At 42.9% G+C, this 21,607-nt stretch overlaps 1 protein-coding gene across 1 annotated transcript in view; it reads right to left on the bottom strand.

Moving 5' to 3' along the window:
- The window catches only part of LOC125413061 (protein mono-ADP-ribosyltransferase PARP14), a 651,703-nt gene that overhangs the window by 612,819 nt on the left and 17,277 nt on the right, over positions 1–21,607 (bottom strand). Inside the window, exon 4 of the mRNA XM_087901085.1 lies at positions 16,392–18,205. Within this exon, the coding sequence (XP_087757211.1) occupies positions 16,392–18,205 (1,814 nt within the window). The remainder of the gene's footprint in view (positions 1–16,391; positions 18,206–21,607) is intronic.

The raw sequence follows: 21,607 nt of genomic DNA, 5'->3' as shown, positions 1-21,607 counted from the left end.
GTTTCTACAGGGATGGTGTGCAGACATGGCATGGTGGCTGATCTGTGGGTACACAGGACTCTAGATGATCAGATGATGCCAGCGTGTTTCCAAGTGTCCCACATAATGTGCACTCCTATAGTTAGTGAGGCTGTGTCTGTCAGTCTGTTTCCTCAGCACGTTCAATTCTCAGACCATCTTCTGAGAATGTCAGTGTGATTTTCCTGACGGTCAGCTGTTTTCAGGCATCTGCCAGTCAGATATTTGGTGTGGGAGAATTGTCTGTATTCTGTCAATCATATTTTAATAAAACGCTGATTGGCCAGGCAAGCAGTGTAGGCGGGAAAGCCAGACAGGAAGTAGAGGTGGAGCAAAGAGACTGGGAATATTCTGGAAAGCAGGAAGCTCCCTCCACAGTTCTACTCAGACCACCGGAGAAGAAAGATGTAAGCTGCCCAGCTGAGAAAGGTACTGAGCCATGTGGCTAATGTAGATAAGGATAATGGGGTAACAAAAGTTATAAGAGCTAATAAGTAGCCTGACCTAATGGGCCAATCAGTTTATAACCTAATGTAGACTCTGTGTAATTCTCTTTGGGACTTGCCGGCTGTGGGGTACCGGTCAGGACAGAACCCAACAAGCCGGCCCCTCATGTTACAGATGGCGCCCAACCCTCCATGTTACAGGTCTTCTTCTTTTTAAAATGTCCATATTCATTTTGTTTTTGTCTTATTTTTGTTTTTTCAAAGAGGACCTCACTGAGTGGCCATGGCTGGCTTTGGAAGAGTTATGTAGTCCAGGCTGGCCTCAATCTCAAAGAGATCCACCTGCCTCTGCCTCCCGAGTGCCTGGATTAAAGGTGTGTGCCACTGTGTTGGCTTATTCTTGTAAATGTTTATTGGACCTCCACCAGCCATCTGTTTCCCGTCATCTAGGGCGGCCTTAAGATTGCTGTGGCAGAGTGGGTGTGAGACTGTGTGGTGCAGAAAGCAGGACCAGAGCACAGCACTGAAGGCATCCAGCACAGGCCTCGAGCAGAGCCTCGCTGCTCCCTTCTCCCAGTCTCAGCACTGCTGGCCCAGCACTGGTAACCATGATTCCTAGAATGGGTTGGTCCACAGCCACCTGCAGAGCTGCCCTACTCTGGCCCTGTTGTTTGCCTGTCTGATTGATGTTCATTTTTCCCAATCACCATGTTGCTGCAAAATTTTGAGGCTGTGAGGCCTCTTTTAACAGGATGTAGTTTATTGGACAAACCAGCAGGCTTCTCACAGAGTTACCAAAAGCTAGAGTTACTCCAGATATTACAGGGTGAGACTTTATATATTTTTGGCATTTTTATCTCCTATATATTGCTACATACATTCCAATGGGATGCTTTAAACAACTAGACAGTAGTGTCTAGAGTGAGAAGGGAGTAGGAAAGGGGATCTGTCTCATGCCTGCACAGGAGTACTGACCAACCTGCATGTACAATTACGTGGACATCAACCAGCCTGCTTGGCTGTTTATTTTCTCTCTTAGCCCTCAGAGGTCCCCTTTTCCCCCAGCACAATGTAACTCCATGAGGATAGGGAGTTTTATGCGGTGACTGCCTCATTCACAGAACTTGGGCCAGTGCTCAGCATGGCAGGAGCACAGCACACTCCTAACTCTTTGAGTAGGCAGACGAGAGAGCAGTGTAGGCAATGCTCCACCAGTGGCCTTGGCACAGAGCATGCTGTGGCCAGAGCTGTGTCTGTTCTTAGATTTGATTCCATCACAGAACAGATCTCTTTCTTCGGGTACTTTTTGGTTTGCTCTGCATGGCTCAGCTGTGAGTCATCAAAGCAGTCTGAAGGGCTGATACCTGTTTGGAATAGGGGAGAAAAGAAGAGATAACCCAACACTCACTCCAGGGTTCAATATCCTGTGGGCATCCTGTGCAGGCAGTCTGGTGAGTCCTGGAGCTCTCAGCAGCTGCCTTGTTATAAACACCAATAGAGTCAGGGCTGGGTTACAGCTTTCTTCTGATTTTAAAGAAAACAAACGCATTTTAGTTTGCAGAACAGTCATTATTTGATGAAACTCCTCAGCAAATGTTGTTTCTAGATAAGTTTCTCATGAGAGAGTCTAGGTTCTCTGGAGACATGGACTGATGCAGAATGGACTCAGTGTAGGCCCAGCTCAGGAAAGCTTGGAGGCTCTACAGTAGGAAAGTCTTTCATTCTCTGGGAAGGAATGGTGTTATACAAAGACCTGGGAAGAGTTCAGACAACATCGGTAGAAGCTGGTGATGGCAGGGGTTTCCCTGATGTTCTAGAGAGATTGTGACACCCTGGCCAATTGCCAAGACGCAGCAGAGGGTGAGCACAGAGAAAACCAGCATGACCTGGCTCCCACCCCATCCTGCTCTAGATGACCACACCTGAGTGAGAAATATCACCAGGTAAAGAAGCACTGGGCTCTGCAGAGGCCATCAGAGCTCACACACTTCCGTAGTGTCCAGCTGAGTTGTATCTGAATCAGCAGAGCTAACAAACCCACCTTGTTTTCAGTAGGAATGGTGGCCAGGAGTCATTGTGCTTTCAAGGTTCCATCAAAAGGTTTTGGGGTCTTTTGTTTCATTTGGTTTTGTTTTAACGAAATAACCTAATCAGGTCTTGATGATGTCTGTGGATGTAGTTAGTATAGTTGTATAGTTTGGACGTTTTTTAAAAGCTTTTTTCTTTTATTTAATATGTGTGTTTGCCTTCATGTATGTATATGTACCACATGTGTGCAGTTTCCTAGGACGTCAGAAAGCAGATATTGGCTCCCTGGAACTATAGTAACAAGTGGTCATGAACTTCCATATGGGGGCTGGAAACTTAACCCACATCCTCTTCAAGAGCAACAAGTGCTCTTAATCACTGAGCCCTCTCTCCAGCCCCTGTGTTTTAATTCTGTTTATGCACTAAGGGATACAAAGGCAAAAGTGCCTGGGTCCCAAAGTCCTGAAGTGGCCCTGGGTGTCAGGACAGTTGGAATCCTCCAGGTGCTCACTGAAAGCAGATTCTGTACTGCATGGAAGGCACCAAAGACTGAGCCTTCAGCAAGTTCTTCTGGTGTCCCAGGAGTATAGATTGTGTGGCCCTACTCTGAGCTATCCAGACCTGTATAGGGCTCCAGGCTGGCTGCTCACGGGATACAGGCTCTCTGAACCTTAACCTGCATGGTGCCCCTCCCGTAATTCCCAACTGAACATTAGTACCTTAGGACCATCGGTGCTGTCCTGCTAATTGTGGCCACTGTACATCAGTGACCTATACAGACCCTCACCATGTTTGCCCTTTAGGGGAAAAATGATTCCATCAAGAGACATTTTTCAAGTAATTTTACTAGAAGTGAGGAAAGGCTAAAGGTGACTGTGACATTTGCTGGTTGGGTCTTTATTCAACAGTGTAATATCTGGCTATTCAGTCTTGCCCTGAGTTAACTAAACCACTGGAGGACAAAAGCATATGAAATCAGACCTCTCATTTTTATTCCTTAGACCATTTTATTTCCTTAGACCACTGTTGGCACTGAGTTCAGATGCCAGTGCAGAGGAAGCCAGCCCCTCCTAAGCCACAGTCTGTGCCAGCCCACTTAGAAAGAGCAGCAGAGGTTCCAAGGCCTCTGTGTTGTTGTGGCAGCTTGTTCCCTTGAAGTACTCTGAACATATTCGCTTAATCCCTGAAATATAGAAAAACTCTTTGTAAAGCACTATTCATGGGACCAAGGTCATGTTTGTGATCACATCTCTCACTCTACCTGGCAAAGTTTAGGAACTCAATAAACGACACTGAGTCTGAAATTGACAGGAGAAAATGAGAAGAACAACGTTAGCCAGGTCTGGTGGCACAGGTCTCAGACAAGTAGCCAAAGCAAGAAGAGAGTTCAAGGCCTGCCAAGGCTATGGAAGGATATCAGAGTCAGCCTGTGCAACTAAATGAGATCCTGCCTCAACATAAGAAGTAAAGAGGGCTGGGGTAGAGTCTTTCCTGATATATGTGAGGCCCTAGGTTCAGTCCCCAGTACCACAAGAAAGAATTACCATCCAGTAGACACTGAGTTAGCAGCCTGACTAATTGGCTTACACACAAAGCTGTGAAATCATCACAAGCTGGCCTGCCATGGGAAAGATGCTAGCAAATCTCCTCGGCATTCATTCATTTTTACAGGGTGGAAGGGTTTCCCCTGGAGATGCAGCAGGCATCATCCATTGATTTCTTTAGGTAGCCGGAACACTGTGGTGGACATTGCCAGGGTCGCTGGCAAATGGGCCAGAGCTTCTAAGCTGTGCCCCTCCTTGTAGCTCAGTTCACACAGACCACGAGCCATCTGCCAGCACCCAGTTTGTACATAGCCCTGCCTGGAGCTGTCCAGCCCACATGGCACAGGGCTGTTAGTGAAGGAACAGGTTCTCTGCTCTGGATCTGTTCAGCTGCAGTTGGCAGTCTTACTGGCTCGGTGACACTGTGTGTCTCCACGGCACGCTGCATCTCTGCCATGATTCCACAGGTGGCAGTCAGAATTGTGTGGCTTCCTGAAAGTCTATGATGGTGTTACTGTCACATTTGAGACAGCACAGCTTCAGCAGTTACCTGATTTAAATTCTCAAGTTGATTGGCTCTCAAGTAGGTTCATTTCCACCATGGAGGAGCAGCTGAGAAAACATGTAAACAGGAAAGAAAGACCTTGTGCTCTTAGAGACAGCATAAGGAGGAAACTGCTAAAATCTGTCTTGCAGCAGATGTGTGAAGGTGCCCTGAAGTGTCACCGCCTAAAGGTGATGAGGTACTCTGGGTATGCTTGATTGTCATAGAACACTACAAATATACTTGGGTTTTTATCATCATCTGTGACAGTGTCGTACAAGTCAGTAGGATTTTGAGGGTCCCTTGGAGGAGGCACAATCAGTGACTGGTTTCCAGTTGTGTAGTATCCAGTGAGAACCCGCACATAATACATATACTTCTTCCCATTGGCATCTGGTCTGGAATATTTATCATCAGCTGAATAGCAAGCATTGACAGCAAAATAGGTTCCCTTCCCATAGAACATGGCTGCAAAGAGAAAGGCATTTAAAGTAGTTCAATGTAGCATATAAATCAGCATGTTAGCCCGATATGTCAACTAATGTAAAAGGAATGCTCAGCTTGGATATTTTCTTTATCATCATTATTGTTATAATTAATTTTCCTCCTCAGAGGACACATAGCTGTTTACTGCTAAAACTGACTCTACTCTGGCCACCACAATGTGAGGAACACAGTGACCAGAGCCCAGGGTGGTTCCAAGTCAGCAGCCCCTTTGGGGAAACTGAATGCATGCTTCCTCACCATTATTTCCACTGTAGGTGTGGATAAATCCGTTGCTGTTGAGGTGTGGAATAGAGCTAGCTTCCGTCTCGTAGAAGAGGTGTTTCTCATTTCTTCCATAGCCATTCTTTTCATCAATGATTGTTTTGTTTGCCTGGTACCTCCTCCAGAGAGCTGGATTCTGGATCCTTTCAATCTACAAATTAATATAGTATTAAGCTATTCTGGAGATGTCAGGAGCCCTTGCCAAGTGATAGCCAGCTACCGTCTCTGTCTTTCATGCACAAAAATTCTACTCGAGGAAATTCAGTGCCATATGATAGCGTCTTGTATTCAAAAACCATTTGAGGACTGGTAAGACAGCTCAGGAAGAATATGGAAACATGAGTTTGATCCCTAAAGTTGGAAGAACACTGACTCCACAAAATTACAGTCTGACTTCTACATGTGTGAACAAACCCTTCCTGCTAACCCTCCTACACACACACACACACACACACACACACACACACACACACACACCAACAGACAAGGCTGTTCTACTGGCCTGGAGTTAATGCACCGAGTTAGGTTGGCAGTTAGGTTCCACAGTTTCAGAATGTCATAAGCTACCTGATGTGGGTCTGGAAACCAAACTTGGAACTTGGGGTCCTCTGAGAGCACAAAACAAACTCTTGACCTATGGGCCACCTATGCAAACCCATATATGAGTGGGTTTATTCAGGAACATTGGTTATATCACTTATGTAACTATGTAACTTTTCCATTAAGAAACTCCTCAGCACCCAACTTACCTTCTCTATGATGAAGTTCTGGCAGGTCTGGTGGAACTTGTTTGCCACCATGATATACTCAGGATCATTGGTTTGCAGACTGACCACAAGCAATTTCTTCTGCCCCATGTCACTCCAATTTGAAGGGATTTCAGCTGCAAAATAGACATTTGAGAGCTCCTCTGTTCATTTCCTGTATGCTTTGACAAAACCTGCCTCCCTGTTGTATTAATAGTCTCATAATTCTATGTATTCAAGACATTTCTTATCTTTCTAAATAGATGTCGTTAAATTCATGCAGCATGGACCATTGGAATCAGGATGAACTAGAAAACTTATTTATAAGAGGCGGATGATTTAAAGTGAAATATGACAGTGGTAGATCTTTTGCCTGACACATATAAGACTCCTTTTTCCGAGAACCCTCCTCCAGAAGAAGACAAAAGCCATCGATGTACTGAGTTAGGGTTTCCTAGGGATGGAGCCTCTCTGCCTACTCCTGTTTCGGTCTTGCTAAGGTGTGAGAACTGACTATGTGCTGTAACTCACCTTCATTTAGTGCACAGCCTCTACTCTGATGTGATTTAATAAATTCATTACTAATTTGTTTTGAACAATCTCTGTGATTTGCATATGCATGAGTTTGTACCACTGGAGGGTTGTCTACATGTATTTTCTCATTTGCCTCACTCCATCCTTAAGAGGCAGGTGGGTGGATGGTAGGGTGTGTCTGTGAAAGGCTACTGAATACCACATATGATATGTCATTCTTCCAGGGTTGCTTAGAGTCCGGGGTGTTCATTCATACTGATCCTACAGAAGATGGATATACTCTGTGGGAAGCCATATGGGACTCATGTGGTTTGAAGGCAGGAATGACAGCCTACACAAGACAGCCACTCCCTTCCTGGGGATCAGATCCATGGGGAATTTGTAGGCCACTTCCTGACCTGGTACCCAGGAACCTTTGGATCAGGAAAGAGAAGATGGGAGCAGAATTGGGTAGAAACAGACAAATCTCTGAATTTGAGCCCAGCCTGGTCTACCTTCCAGGTCAGCCATGACAATATACTGAAACACTGTCTCAAAAACAAAGCAAACATATGTGGCCAACAAAGGCTACATAGTAAAAAACTGACAAAAACAAAACAAATTGGTTGTTGGCTACATGCCCTTAATCCCAGCACTTGGGAGATGGAGATAAAATTTCTGAGTCAGAGGACAGCCTGGTCTACAAGAGCTAGTTCCAGGACAGCTAGGGCTGTTACACAGAGAAACCCTTTTGAAAAGCAAAAACAAAAACAAACAAACAACACCAAAAACTCCTGCTGTGTTTCTAAAACAATGTTAAACCCAGAGTTGGGGCAATGGCTGACACCCACAAACATGTAACTTACTTCCATCTTTTAAGAGGCGCTGAACTGTGACACTCTGTCCTTGAGGGCCTGTGGCTGTGCTCATCCTCAAGTTCACTGTGAAGTCCTGATTATTAATTCTGACAACAGTGCTTGTCTGCTTTGCCTGTCGTGCTTCCTCCAACTGAACGGTAGCTATTTTGTCAAAACAGTGTATGACGTTGTTGTCAATATATCTCCACTCCACGAATGTGAGGACATAGTCTGCCTGGTTTTCCTTCTCTTTAGTCAATCGGATGCTCTTGATCAGGTTTCCAATTTCATCTTTAGCTCCTATCACATCTCTGCTAATTCCTGAAACTTTAATCAAAGGTGCCTTCTGGTCCAGCTCAATGACGATATTCAGCCTCTCCTGCAGTTCATTCAGCTTCTTGTACTCCTTCTCACCAAAGTCTCTGACACACTCATCATCATTGAGATAGGATAGCTGCTTCTGGGCGATCAGATTCTGTATCCAGGAGATCGTGTCTTCCACACTGTTTTCATCTATGCCACATACCTGGAAAACGGACCGCTCTATTTTCTTCTCCAAACACAGGGTATTCTGTTTGTGTGGAGTGTGCTTTGGAAAGTCAAAAGAGGCTAAAGAGAAAATGAAAATTAATATTTCTTTTACTCCCTTCAGCATCAAGGTGAGAAATATTTATTTGATACAAGCGAACAACTCACAGGAGATCTTAGACAGTAGAGACGGCTGGGGAGGAGCCAGGGAACCTTCTCTGTCTTTCATGTTGTCATAAAATACATCCAGGATATGAGGCTGGAAGATAACAACTTTGACTTTCTTCACAGCCTGCACCGATGTTTTCTGGATAAATTCTTCAATGGCATCCATTATTGCTTTAGCAACTGCATCTGGGTCCTGTTGAGCACTTCCTTTAAAACACACACACAAAAGACAAGGTTAAGATCCACCTCCAAAAGACTGCAACATAAATAAGGAGTTCCAGATGTCACAGGAAAGAAAAATGCTTGGTCCCACTTTAATTGATGTATAGTTTTCTAACATGACATCATCAAACAGTTTTGGAATCCCAGACACAGTGGGGAGGAGTCTCTGTTCCATGCTGTCCACAGGTCAATACTCCAGGAAAAGACCCTGAAACCCATTCTGATTTGTGACATTCACATCTGTCCTTTACAGCTGATCCTGGCTCCCAGAGTCACTGCCCTCCAATTAGAGTCCAGGTGACTTCCCCCCTTGATTTAGTACTGTCGTTAAAAGATCATAAAATGGAAATAAAAAAAAAGAAAAAGAAAAATGATAACACATCTTGAAACAACATAGTCCTTACAGAAATAATCAGATAGATTTTATGCAAGTGTTGGGATTCTCCCAGCTACCTCTGGGGATCTGATTTAAACTAAAGTAATTCTAGGAAACCCAAAACTGTAAGCTACTTGTTATAGACTATAATTCTAGGCGTATTAGTTACCCTGAGCCTCCAGGATGTCTTTCTTCCCCAGACTCTGTACCATTTTAGCTGCCCTGCAGAATTCAAATCAGCCACTGAATAGATCCACTCCATTCTTAAACATGTTCCAGATCTTGTTTCTCAAGCCTTGGAACCCACTGGCAAGGTAAGACTGTGGAATAGTCCAAAGTGAACGGCAGCTGCCAAAGTCACATGACAGGCAGTGTAAAAGTCTCCTGGGCCAGCTGGTTTGATAGACTGAGAGCCCATTTGACTTATCCCTGTTAATGGTGCTCACCACTGGGGCAGTGAATTACAGTAAATGACTTTGACTAACCTTGTAGACAATTGTGGCGACACAGGTCACTCCTCCTGCCTGTGTCCTTACAATCATTGGGACCACAGGTGCACATAAATGCACCCTGCTCATTTTTCTTCTTCTACTTAAAGAACCCAATGGCTTTACTCATTTCCTCATTGACTAGTACCTTGGAGTGAGGAAATTTTCTACTCCTAGTGAAGGTGTCCCTGCCATCACCCAGACCCAGTGAAGACCAAATCCATGGGGAAGTCGAGCCTTGACAGCCTGTGGCTACAGACCTGTGCCAATGGCTGGTAGGCAAATGGATGAGTAGTTTCGTTGTTCACATGCTTCCAAAACACAGGAAACTGATCTCTTCACATCATTCCCACCATCAACGTGAATAATGCTCTTGCATCTCAGTGATCCACCTTCAGTAACTATGTACTCACTGTTCATCTGAGCTGTGAAACATGAACAGATTCAGAGTCAGACGCTGACGTGTGCTTGGAGAAAGCAAGATGTCTGATTTCATAAGGAAATATTTTATGAATTAAAAGCTTATAAAATACTACATATTGTGAAATTTTTGACTGAATTTCTCTTAGCTATGAGATAATGTTCCACTTTTAACTTTCTTTCATATGGAATTCTTTCATAAAATATATAATCTTAAGGTAAATACAGGGGCCTTAAAACAAAACAAAACCAAAAAAGATTAATACATTGTCTTCCCAGCCCAAGGCCCTTCCTCAGTTTCCTCACAGCCTCCCACAGTTAATCTTCTGCAATCTGGCACCAAGAAGCAACATTGTTCCTTACCCAAGACAGAACATTCCTTCTCCACACTTGGCCCTGCACCTTCCAAAATTGCTTTGGAGACTCCTACATGAGAAAAAAAAGACAGTGACCTGACCAGAAAGATGACTTTGTGCCTCAACCCCCCTCATTACAGAGCAATAAGGACAGAGAAGACATTTTCAAAAATGTTGCCAGTTGTAAGAAAGCTCATTGAATTAACTTTGTAGATATTAGTTAACAGGAACAAGCCCAAGTTGACAAAACCATTCTGTCTATAGAAACACTTCTTCATAGGATCTACCACACTGATTACTACAGGAGACAGAATCCATCTCACTAAGTACCTGATTTAAGAGTAAATGTGTTTGATGTTGAATTGACAATCACATCTGCCACTTCTTTGGTGATGTCCCCAATGGCCACTTGGAAGAGGATTGGGCCAATATTCATTTCATGAACTCCTAATGTAGGGCTGGAGAGACTCCCATAAAACCCTGCTCAGAGAAAAGAAGATAGAATCAGGCACCAAGTCATCAGAAGCAAGAATAGCAGAGGTCTCAGGCTGCTCTATCACTGTATTGGCTGCCGTTTACTGTGGGCCTGGGCTGGGACAGGATGACTTGAGTTTAGGAGATTGGGGCCATCCTAGGCAACATGGCAAAACACAAAGCTCCAGTGAAACCCAAAGAAGATGAACTCAGAAAGAGCAAACCACATGTGACAGAGAAGTATTGGCTTCTATTGTCTCTTAAAGTGTCTCTTGGAAAACACATGTCACTTGATCCATTGGAAGTGGTAGTCTCATCAGCAATTTAAAAATCCCACTGTACAGATTTTATAATCTGGTCTACCTTTCTCCTTTGCCTCAAGTCCCATAAACAGGCCAGTGTCTTTATACTTACATGCATGGAATATCACTTAACTTTCATTTAATATGTTCCATAGTTTGACTTATCAGAAAAATGATCATCATCATCCATCCTGTCATTGAACAGTTACTTAGTAACAAGAAATCACTGATCAAATTTAACACTTTACTGTACCTTGTATGTCACTTGGCTTTCCACGACTCTTTTTGTCAAATTCATCTGAAAATGCCTGGAAATACAAGCACATTTTTAACCATTAAAATCCTATGCAATCAGTGATTTTTGCATCCTGGGGGTTTTTGATTCTGTATAGTTAAGCCATTGTGCCTGGCTTTGAGTGATATGTTTCAGCAAAGCCTTCGCTATGTTTGGGTTGGTTGGTAGAGGCTGAGAATTGTTTTGAGACTATTTAAACCTTGAAAAAATATTGTCTATCTGGAATCTCAGCACTTGGTGCTCTATGAGAGCTTGCAGCTCTACTGACCTTGGTCTGAAGACACTCCTGGAATCCTGGAGTTCTTACTTTTGACTATGGAATTCCATAATGTGTGGGCTGCCTGCTCTCAAGGGCAGCAAAAGCAAGATGACTTCAGTAGTTGGAACATTTCCAAGCCCCTATTAACCTTGTATATGTTTGCATAAAGTAACTAGAGTGAGCTAGTGAGAGCTGGTGTCAGTCTTTTCCAAGAATGCTGAACCATTCTACTTATTCAGAAAATGAAGACTTGACATCTTGGTGAACTTCTCTCTCTTCTATGGAAACTACATCAGGATTCAAACAATATACACACACATGATTGGAAAATAGTAGCCCTATTAAATAGTAGTATTTAATTCAACATTTTAAAGTTATAAAAAATATACATATTGACCAGGAAGTGGTGGTAAAGGCTTTTAATTCTAGCACTCAGGAGGCAGAAGCAGGTGGATCTCAAATTTGAGGCCACCCTAGTCTACAAAGTGTGTTCCAGAACAGCCAGACCTATACAGAGAACTCTGTCTCGAAAAACAAATCATCAGAAAATAAAATGAAAGACAAAATATACATACACTTTTTTACAAATATGTCCTGTAACATAGAGATGTGAACAAAGTTGCAAATCCTATAACTAGAGCTCTGTTTACAACAAAAACCAGACAGTTAAAATCCCATGGAGGGATAATTCTTTCACATACCCATGTGTTAAAACAGTAGTCAATATAAATTATATTTTCAAATAATATTTAATAGAATGTAGAAATGCTTATTTAATATTATGTAGAAATGTGGAAAGGATATTCAATTGCATACTTACATGATCTCATCTAAAACCATACAGCAGAGGAGACTGGGACAAAGCTGACTAAACAATCTCTGCATTTTGTGCTGCTCAGTGTGTCTGCATGGAAACGCATTCCCTTCTTAACCAAACAGCCCAGAGAGGCTGCACCTAGAAGCCATGTTCAGACCTTTGGCTCCTGCTCTTCAGTCTCTGTCCTGGTCTCCACTAACAAGCAGCTCCCTTTGTAAATGAAATGCAAATTTAAATGTCTTTAAATCTTGACATTTTATCATGTTTGGAAGGAGAATATAGCATTTATAAATGTGTTAGCGGTGTTGGTGGAGACTAATCCCTTCCATAGATCTGCAGAGTATTCTATATATTAAAGAAAATTAGACCAGTTAGATGCTTAGTGGTGGCACCTTTAATCCCAGCACTCGGGAGGCAGAGGAAATAGGATCTATGAGTAAAGGTCAGCACAGTCTACACAGTGAGTTCCAGGACAGAACAGCCAGAGCTACACAGAGAACCACAGTCTTGAAAAACTAAGAGAGAGAGAGAGAGAGAGAGAGAGAGAGAGAGACAGACAGACAGACAGACAGACAGACAGACAGACAGAGACAGAGACAGAGACAGACACAGACACAGACACAGACACAGACACAGACACAGAAACAGAAACAGAAACAGAAACAGAGAAAGAGCAACATTTTCCAAATAAATTTTTGGAGACTCAAGTCTATGAAACAGGATTCAACCCTATTCATGCAGACATTCATACCACACAAAAATCTCAACACCTCCACCTCCTGTTCACTTTGCGTACAGAAATCTAAATTTCCAGAATAGTTATGACTTCTAGAAGGGAGAGCATGTGCTACAGAAATGCCCACATCACCTTACACCGTGCACGTCACAGGGAAGCTAATTAAAACTCTTAATAGCCAGGCAAGTGGATACATACTTATAATCCCAATATTCTAGAGACTGATTCAGAAGGATTTCCATAACTGTGAACAGTCTGGACTACTTAGCAAGAACCTGTCTAACAAAACCCTATGCAAACAAACAAACATCACAATACTTGCATACTCCAAGCTGAAGAAGTAGGGAGGCTTGGCTGATCGATTAGAATGTAGGTTCCCTGTGCTTCCTTTCATGAATTTATAAATAGTGTCTAGATCTAGATAATAATGAAGTAGGACTCAAAAAGTCCAACAGCCAAATCCACCGGCCTCTGTGGGCTGCCACCTTTACTGTGACATTGTGGAAACTGTTCTAACACTAAGGTCATGTGCTCTACTGGATTATAAAGACATGGAGAACAGAAATCAGGCCTTAGAGTCAGACCACATTGCCATAGCTGATGGGGCACACTGTGACTGAGACTGATTCTAGGATTTCTGTCTGGTCCAAGTGTCCTAAATCACATGGGGATGTGTTCAAGCCACATCCTTCACTGGTGATTAATTACATTTCCAGAAATGGAAGCTGGAATCACTTGCATCCCATCCAGGAATTTTCAAATGCCATAACTGTGCCTTGATATTATATATTAACAGTTCTATGTCCTTAAGAGAGGCAACACCACAGGCTGATAAAAATGAGTATTACAGTGTGTGACCCTTATTTATCTGACTCTATAATGGGTATTGCAATGTGTGAGCCTTACTTATCTTATTCTGATCTAGATATATGGAAGGAGAGATGGAGAGGCATTCATGAGACAGCTGGAACCTCACACATTAACTCTATCATTGACCAAATAAAGGAACGACTGCCATTTCAAGGTGTGTTTTAGTGGTAAGGTTATGTTCAAAATGAGTTGGTGAATTGTTTAGAGACAGAATCGTGTGTCAGCATTACATGTGTGAAAAAGATTAAACACCATGCCAAAGAGCAATAACAATTGAGGCTGAATAACAGATATAGAGAACTTCATTAGGTTGGTTTATGGTTTGTGTGTGTGTTTGAAACTTTCCCAAATAAAAAGTGCATTTTTTCTGTATCTAATTTTTCTTGAAATTTGTCATGCTACGTATAACCAGTCAGCGCACTCTCCTGCACTGAAAACACATGAAACAAACCTTCAAGAAGACATAGAAGAACACGGGTCCTGTACTGCAGTTGGCAAAGAGATCAGAAGCAAGCTGAATCTGTACCTGAATGTTTTCCACGTCTTCCGAGTGCAACAGAAACTGAACTTCCTGTAAAGTTTTTGGGTGGTTCTTGCTACTAAATTTGAGTACTTCTGAAATTATTAATTTAGCAAATTTGGGTTTAGGAAACCCCAGATTTCCTGTTCCTATTGCTGGAAATCCAATTGATTGCAGAGACAGTGCCTCGGCAATTCCTAGACAGTCTCTGATGATGTTTTCCATGATCTAAGGCCTTTTCCAGTAAGGCCTTAGAAAGGGGTCCTTTGTTGAGCACAAGATCCAAGACAACAACATGGGTCTTAAAGACAAAACCAAAGATTCTTTTCAAATTTTCAGTAAAGACATTCATCAACCATGACTACATTGGAGTCACTGGGCTTGACAAAAGGAAGCCAATAGTTGCTTGTACATTTTGTGATTAATGTTCAGAGAAACAAAACTCATAAAAGTCAGAGTGGAACATTTCAAACGTCCATTGGCTAATGGCTGGGAAAAACAAATGTATCTTCATCTAATAGGATATTATGCAGCCACTAAGAGGGATGAAATACAGATATAAGCTACAGTATGGGCAACTGCTGAAAGATTTTGTATCAGTGAAAGAAACTGGTCACAGAAGACACAAATATATTATTTCATTTATATGAAACCTCAAGTACAGGTGAATCTGTAGAGCCAGGTGTGGTGGCAAAGACCTTTAATCCCAGTACTCAGGAGACAAAGCCAGGTGGATCTCTGTAAGTCTAAAGCCAGACTGGTCCACATTGCAAGTTCCAGGACAACCAGAACTGTGTAGTAAGACCCTTTTTCCAAAAGAAAGTTAAAAAAAAACAAACAACAGAGTAGATTCGATGTTCTGTAGAGCTAGGAAGGGTGGAATGATCAGGAGGATAAATTAGGAGTAACTACTAGGGAGCACAATTTTCTTTCTAGTGGGATTAGAATGCATTACAATTAGATTGCAGGTATGGCTGCATGATTGTGGTTACACACACACACACACACACACACACACACACACACAAACTCATGTTCATACTGCAAGAATTATCCATACATGAGCCCCAACCTTCCATGTTCATTTTTGGTGAATACACTGAAAACCACTGATGTGCCTACTTGAAGTGTGAACTGTGAGTTATATAACACTGTTTAAAGGAAAAAGCCATCAATGTACAACTGTTAAAATGATGTTTAGCTTTTCTCAACTTAGCCTGTGGGAATATGCTTCAGCAGCATTGCCAGATGAAAAGGTCCAATTGTGGGGCTGGGGCAATGGCTCAGTAGAAGTAAGCGCACTGGTTGCTCTTCTAAATGGATGTGGGTTCAATTCCCAGCACCCACAGGGCACCTCACCACAGTCTGTAACTTCAATTACAGGGGATCTGATGTTCTCATGTAGACCTACATGCAGGCAAAACACCAATGCACATGAAATAAAACTAAATATTTTTTGTTTCAGTTTTATAACTGTTGGTCAAAACACACTGTTCTTGATGGATGCTTAGAGACACTTTCTCTTCAAAACAATTCAAACTTGAAAACAATTCAAAGCAAGACAGAGTTACAGCATCTAGTTCATGTCATCTGTTGTCATAGCCAGCGCATCCATCCACCTGTTTGTTGTTTAAAGGTAATGGGAACAAGTGACACCCAGTGGTGATAATTTAGGATTTTGATCTTGGTATTTAAATAAAGCTTTCAAGGATTGGTTAAAATTTTCACTGTAGAGACTGGAAAGCTGGCTCAGGCAGCTAAGAGCATTTGCTTTTCTTCCAGAGGACCCAGGTTCAGTTTCCAACATCTACCTTATGTGATGCGGAGATGCTTGCAGTGTTCCCTACTATGGATCACAGTTACCAGGATGGAGTGACCTATCCCAGAGCCCTTTTGATCCTTACAGACACACCAATCTCTACTCCTAAGTGATTTGGAAAGAAGTCCAGCATCAATGAAAAATGTTTGAAGGTCTGAGTAGGAGAGCAGGGAATTTTCCTCAGTCCTTTTCCTCCACCCTGTCTTCCTTTGACTCTCAATAAAGCTGGCAGAGGCCAGTGACATCACAGAACATTGTTGGTAACAGGGACACTCACCTTGGCATTCTGCACACCTTCTTTCACCAGCTGGATTTTCAGGCCTTCTGGGGACACCAGCACATAGTCCTGTTTCTGTGGTTTCTGTGGTGTTTTCCGAGGTGGCACTAATTCTAACGCTGTTAAACTGGACTGGGAAGCTATTGGGGAGAGGGCGGCTTTATATGTGCTTTCTACAGCTTCAGCAAAGGCCCCAACAATTTTTGCAGATATGTCCACCAGATAAATCTTTTTCAAGGTGCGCCTGTCTGGCTTACGTTGGAAGTTGTCTTTGATGGCAGAAACAATGGTGACCACACACAGGTCTAAGGGAAAGCCAAAGATTCCAGAGCTGATAGCTGGCAAGGCTATGGACTGACACTTGGCCTCCTCAGCTAAGGTGAGACTTCGTTCCACAGCTCTCTTTAATAGGCTCACGCACTCCTGGGCCTTATTTCCATTCCACCGAGGCCCTACTGCGTGGATGACATGATGGCAAGGGAGCTTGCCTGGTTTTGAGATAACAGCATTGCCAGTTAGGACCACACCACCCTTTCTCACTATTTTGTCACATTCTGCTTGAAGTTCAGGGCCAGCTGCATTTGAAAGAGCGAGGGCCAGACCACCAATGTGTTTCAGATTCTCGTTTGCTGCATTCACGACCACATCAGCAGGAAACTGAGCCAGGTCTCCCTGCTGTACAATCAGCATGACTCCAGGGGCTATGTCCTTCTGTAAGAGGCACTTCTGCTCTTTAAGGCTGCCTTTGTCCTTCTCTGCACCCTCCTGGAGCTCAATGATGCATCCATACAGGCGGTAGATCTCACTTTTGTAATAGGATGCTTTATCCTGGAAGAGGTGCCTAGCACCAGGCTTATCAATCTGGAACTTTTTAATGCAGACTGAATCCCGGATTTTCTTGACCATGTTCATGCACTCTAGAACTTCACTCTTGGGTCCAGTTAGTAAAATGCCTTTTGGTTCGTCTTCCAGCTTAAAACTTGCCTGCACATTGGCCGTCTTTATCTTTGGCCAGAATAGCCTTCTGTCTGACCTTAAATACTCCATAATCAAGACCGATTCAATTTCAACCAGTCTTTCAATTTTCATCTTGCTTTCCAAGAATTCAAGGAGCTGGCCATAGATTTCATTTACTTCTTTCACACAGCCTGCAATAATGACCTCAGCCGGGGTTCCTGAAGTTAATTCATTCTTTATCATAATGCTTGCAGTGGAGGAGTATCTCTTTTGCAGAAGGTGAATTTTCTTTTTCCACAAATCACCTCTAAAAACTTCCTTGTCTTCAACTTCAATGATTTTATAACTTAAGGCATCGAGTATTTTCTTCTTGGCTTCAATCAGGGCTCTGAAAGAACAGGCCATCAAGAGAAGAGTTGTACCATTCAGCTCATATGTGGCAAGAATTTTCTGTGTTTCAAAAAGAGTCTTGGAGAATTCCTGACTGTCTACTTGCTGCAGAAACATGAAGACTTCAGAAGGAATCGTGATGTCTTTCTGAAGCATGGAATACACCTTTTCCTGGATATCACACTTTACTTTATACACATCTGCAAGGGATCCATTAAAGCACAGGTGCTGAGTGGCAGCATCGTAATGAATCTCCACCTCTGGGTTCTTTTTGCTTAGATCCTCCAAAAAACCACTGTGTTGCAAAAGAAAATATTTCCTTGGAGAAATGGCCACTTTCTCCTTCAGATTCTGCTCATCCTGGTTTTCCACTCTAATGATATTTGTTGTGTCCAGAAGTCTCGGGGCAAGCTGCAGCTCTTGGTTCCAATAATAAGGGACACAAGCACTAACATTTTTTTTGGTATCTACAAAACAACAATAAAATGAGAAAAATTTGATGACATCTCTATATGGGATAGAACAAATGGTTTGGCTACAACCCAGAAGGGGGAACTAGCTAACTGTGTTTTCTGCTACTGAGTTGGCCATAGCCAACCCTCCAGAGCACACTTTTTACAATGCTACTCCTCTTCCCATTTTCTCAAGAGCCCTGATGCCCACTATGGCAGCAGGTAGGAGCCCACATCCACAGCCAGGCTCCTGACTGACTCCAAACACATATTCAAGTAGCACTTTCAGTTTTATTTTCATGTTGCCATGAACAAGTAGTCATGAGTCAAGTGGTGGTGGTGCATGCCTTTAACCCCAGCACTTGAGAAGCAGAGACAAGTGGATCTCTATGAGTTTGAGGCCATCCTGGTCTACCTAGCTAGTTTCAGTACAGCCAAGTATAGAAAAAGAAACCCTACCTCAAAATAACAAAAATGAAATGAAACAAACAAACAAAGAGCCAGCAACAACAAAAACCATGTTTTTGAAGTTTCTTTTGTACTTGTGTATACAACTGCCATGTGTCTGCAATGCCCATGTCTGCAATGTTATTCTGCAACATGGAAGATAGATGAAGAGTGATGCTTAAAAGAAATCCCAAATTGTGAAATAGATTGTTATTTATTTAGGGGTAGACTCACAAATCAGAAACCTCTGCTTAAACAAAGATCAGAAACTGAAATCAGCAACTGGAACAGAGAAGCTGGAAAAGAGGCTGGGCACATGCTCTCCAACAGCAATTATAGTATAAGAGGCCACGCCGCAGTGGACAGGTAACTACTAGCTGTAAGACTTCCTACAGCAGATAGAGGTATTTTTGTTTCATTGTGTTGATAAGGATCAAATTGAACCATGCTAACAAAATAGGACTATCTCTACAGCCCTCCCTCCTTTACTTTTTCAGTTGGGCCTACTTATCTTCAAGAATCAGCTTAATTATCTCTTTTAAATTAACAGTGGGGATGATAGGCCTGTCACGTGCCAATCATTGTGCTGGGATCTGAGAAATGAATACAAGTCCTTGCTTGTATATCACTGGGAAGACTTGGATCTTGACCACAGATGAATTGCTTTTTGGACTCCAATATGGAACAGATGAAACGGGGACTCAGACTCAGAGCGTATAAGAACTATATATGGACTCTAATTTGAACACTAAAGGGGGTGAGGTTGCCAAATGGACAAGAGGAGGGAGCAGTGCCAGCATGAATAAGTTTGGTGTCCTATGAAGTTGGTCAGGAGACACTGCTGGAGGAAACACCCAGGTGGGGACAACTAAGCACGGTCCTGTCTCCCACCTCTCTCAGGTTACTACACCTGGGTGACAGACTCTCTTTTGTCTCCATTATTCATTGACATACATGCCTCCCTCCTCCTCTAGACTGAGTTCCTCTAGAGAAGAAACTATGATTTTAGTCATCTTTGTGCCTCAGCCCCTAAAATGATACCTGGCCCATAACAGTGGTCATAGTTTAGACTGAAACTGTCCCTGAGACCCATGTGTTAAAGTCTTAGTCCTCACCTAGGTGTTATTGGGATCCTTTAACAAGTGAGGCCTGTGGGAAATGACCCAGCCATTGATGGGGGAGGTAGGGAACAAGATGATCCTGGCTTCTCTCTCTCTCTCTCTCTCTCTCTATCTCTCTCTCTCTCTCTCTCTCTCTCTCTCTCTCTCTGTGTGTGTGTGTGTGTGTGTGTGTGTGTGTGTGTGTCTCCTATATGCCTCCACCATGCATACTGCCTCAACATAAGCCCCAGGGCAGCAGGGCTAACCGACCATGAACGGAAGTCACCCAAACTGTGAAATAGCATAAACCTCTCTTTTTGTAGACTGATGACCTCAGGTGATTGTTACAATAACAGAAAGCTAACACAGAGTGTATTCAAGATTGTTGCTCCATGAACAGAAGCAAGAACATTTCAATTTCAATTTCCCTTTATGGGTCTGGAGTCATGGCTCAGAGGTTAACAGCCCTGGCTGCCTTTGCAGAGGACTGTGATTCAGTTCCCAGCATCCACTTGGAAGGCCACAACCATCTGTAACTCCAGTTCCATGGAATCCAATACCCTCTACTGGCTGCTTCAGGCACTGCATGCATGTGGTATACAGATACATGCAGGAAAGTACACATAAAATGAACAATTCTTTAAATTTCCCTAATAATAAATAATAATAAACTTGAAATAAGTGTCCTTATCAAATCCTTACCATTTCTGAAGTAGTATCTTAGTAATCCTCACAGGAATTTAGGTAAGTATGACCATTCCCATTTTATGGATGAGTGGGTAAGGAACAGAGAAAATAATAATTTGGTAAGTTTCATACAACTAGTTAAGTGACAGGACTAGAATTCTGACCACACCACCTGTGAGCTTAACTAACACCCCACTGCCATGGCCATGGGACATAGGGGCTTAGATTTGGAAATCTGCCTTGTTTTAGGTGGAGCTGGCTCTTGCTTATGACAATGACCTAACAGAGCAGTCATTTTCTTTTTTGTGTTTATGTGTGTGCACATGCCAGTGCATGTGTGTACATGCATCTGGGGGTCAGAGGGCAACTTGTATGAGTCCCAGGTATCAAACTCAGGCTGCCAGACTTGGCAGCAGTGCCTTTGCCCATTCTGCCATCTTGCTGGCTGGGTCACTCATTTTTTCCATTAAGAGGGCTTCCTCTTCTCCATGTGTGTGACCATGAAAGGGTTACACCAAGGAGAAGTGTTGTATGGTAAAATGATAGGAAAAGGAGGAATGAAATTTGTCTGACTAGGCACAATTCCAGTTCTTCCATCTCTTGGTACCATGGAGCCCCTGTCATAGGGTTGTTGAAAGGAACTATTAAATTAACACAGCAGACACTGGCAGGTGCCTGACACTAAGCACCAGGGTAAGTCTGTTGGCATCATTGCCTTACAGAAGTGTGGCATGGTTACAGACCAGTCTTAACTCCTCCAGGGGAACTACAGTAAGAGTTCCAACTCCTTCACTAGGAATTTCCTTGGACTTTATATTTCTCCCCCACCCCCCACCCTCAAAACAATATAATAAAGGGCAGTCTATTAAACAGACCCAAATTGAATCTCAAAATGAATTTGTTCATCTTTCCACAATCTGAGGGGAAAGGCACCTCTATTGGCTTAGAGCCTTGTTTACTCACTACAACAAAATGTCACATACTCAGAGATGTCACAAGCCCTGTTGAGTGGTGGACAGAAGCCTGGGGATGCAGGACTTCCCTGGGGCTCACCTATAGGCTTCTGAAAGGTAACCATGGCAACGCCAAAATCTTGGATCACTTCCACCTTAAAGTCCTCACTGGGGAAGCCGCTTATATTCTCCACTAGGATAATCAGCACTGTGTCAGTCACTTTCTCAGG

This window comes from Myodes glareolus, chromosome 2 (assembly GCF_982192425.1).
Source record: "Myodes glareolus chromosome 2, mMyoGla1.1, whole genome shotgun sequence".
Taxonomy (NCBI): Eukaryota; Metazoa; Chordata; class Mammalia; order Rodentia; family Cricetidae; genus Myodes; species Myodes glareolus.
The sequence above is the reverse complement of the archived record's forward strand: the minus strand, read 5'-3'. Positions and strand labels throughout refer to the sequence as shown.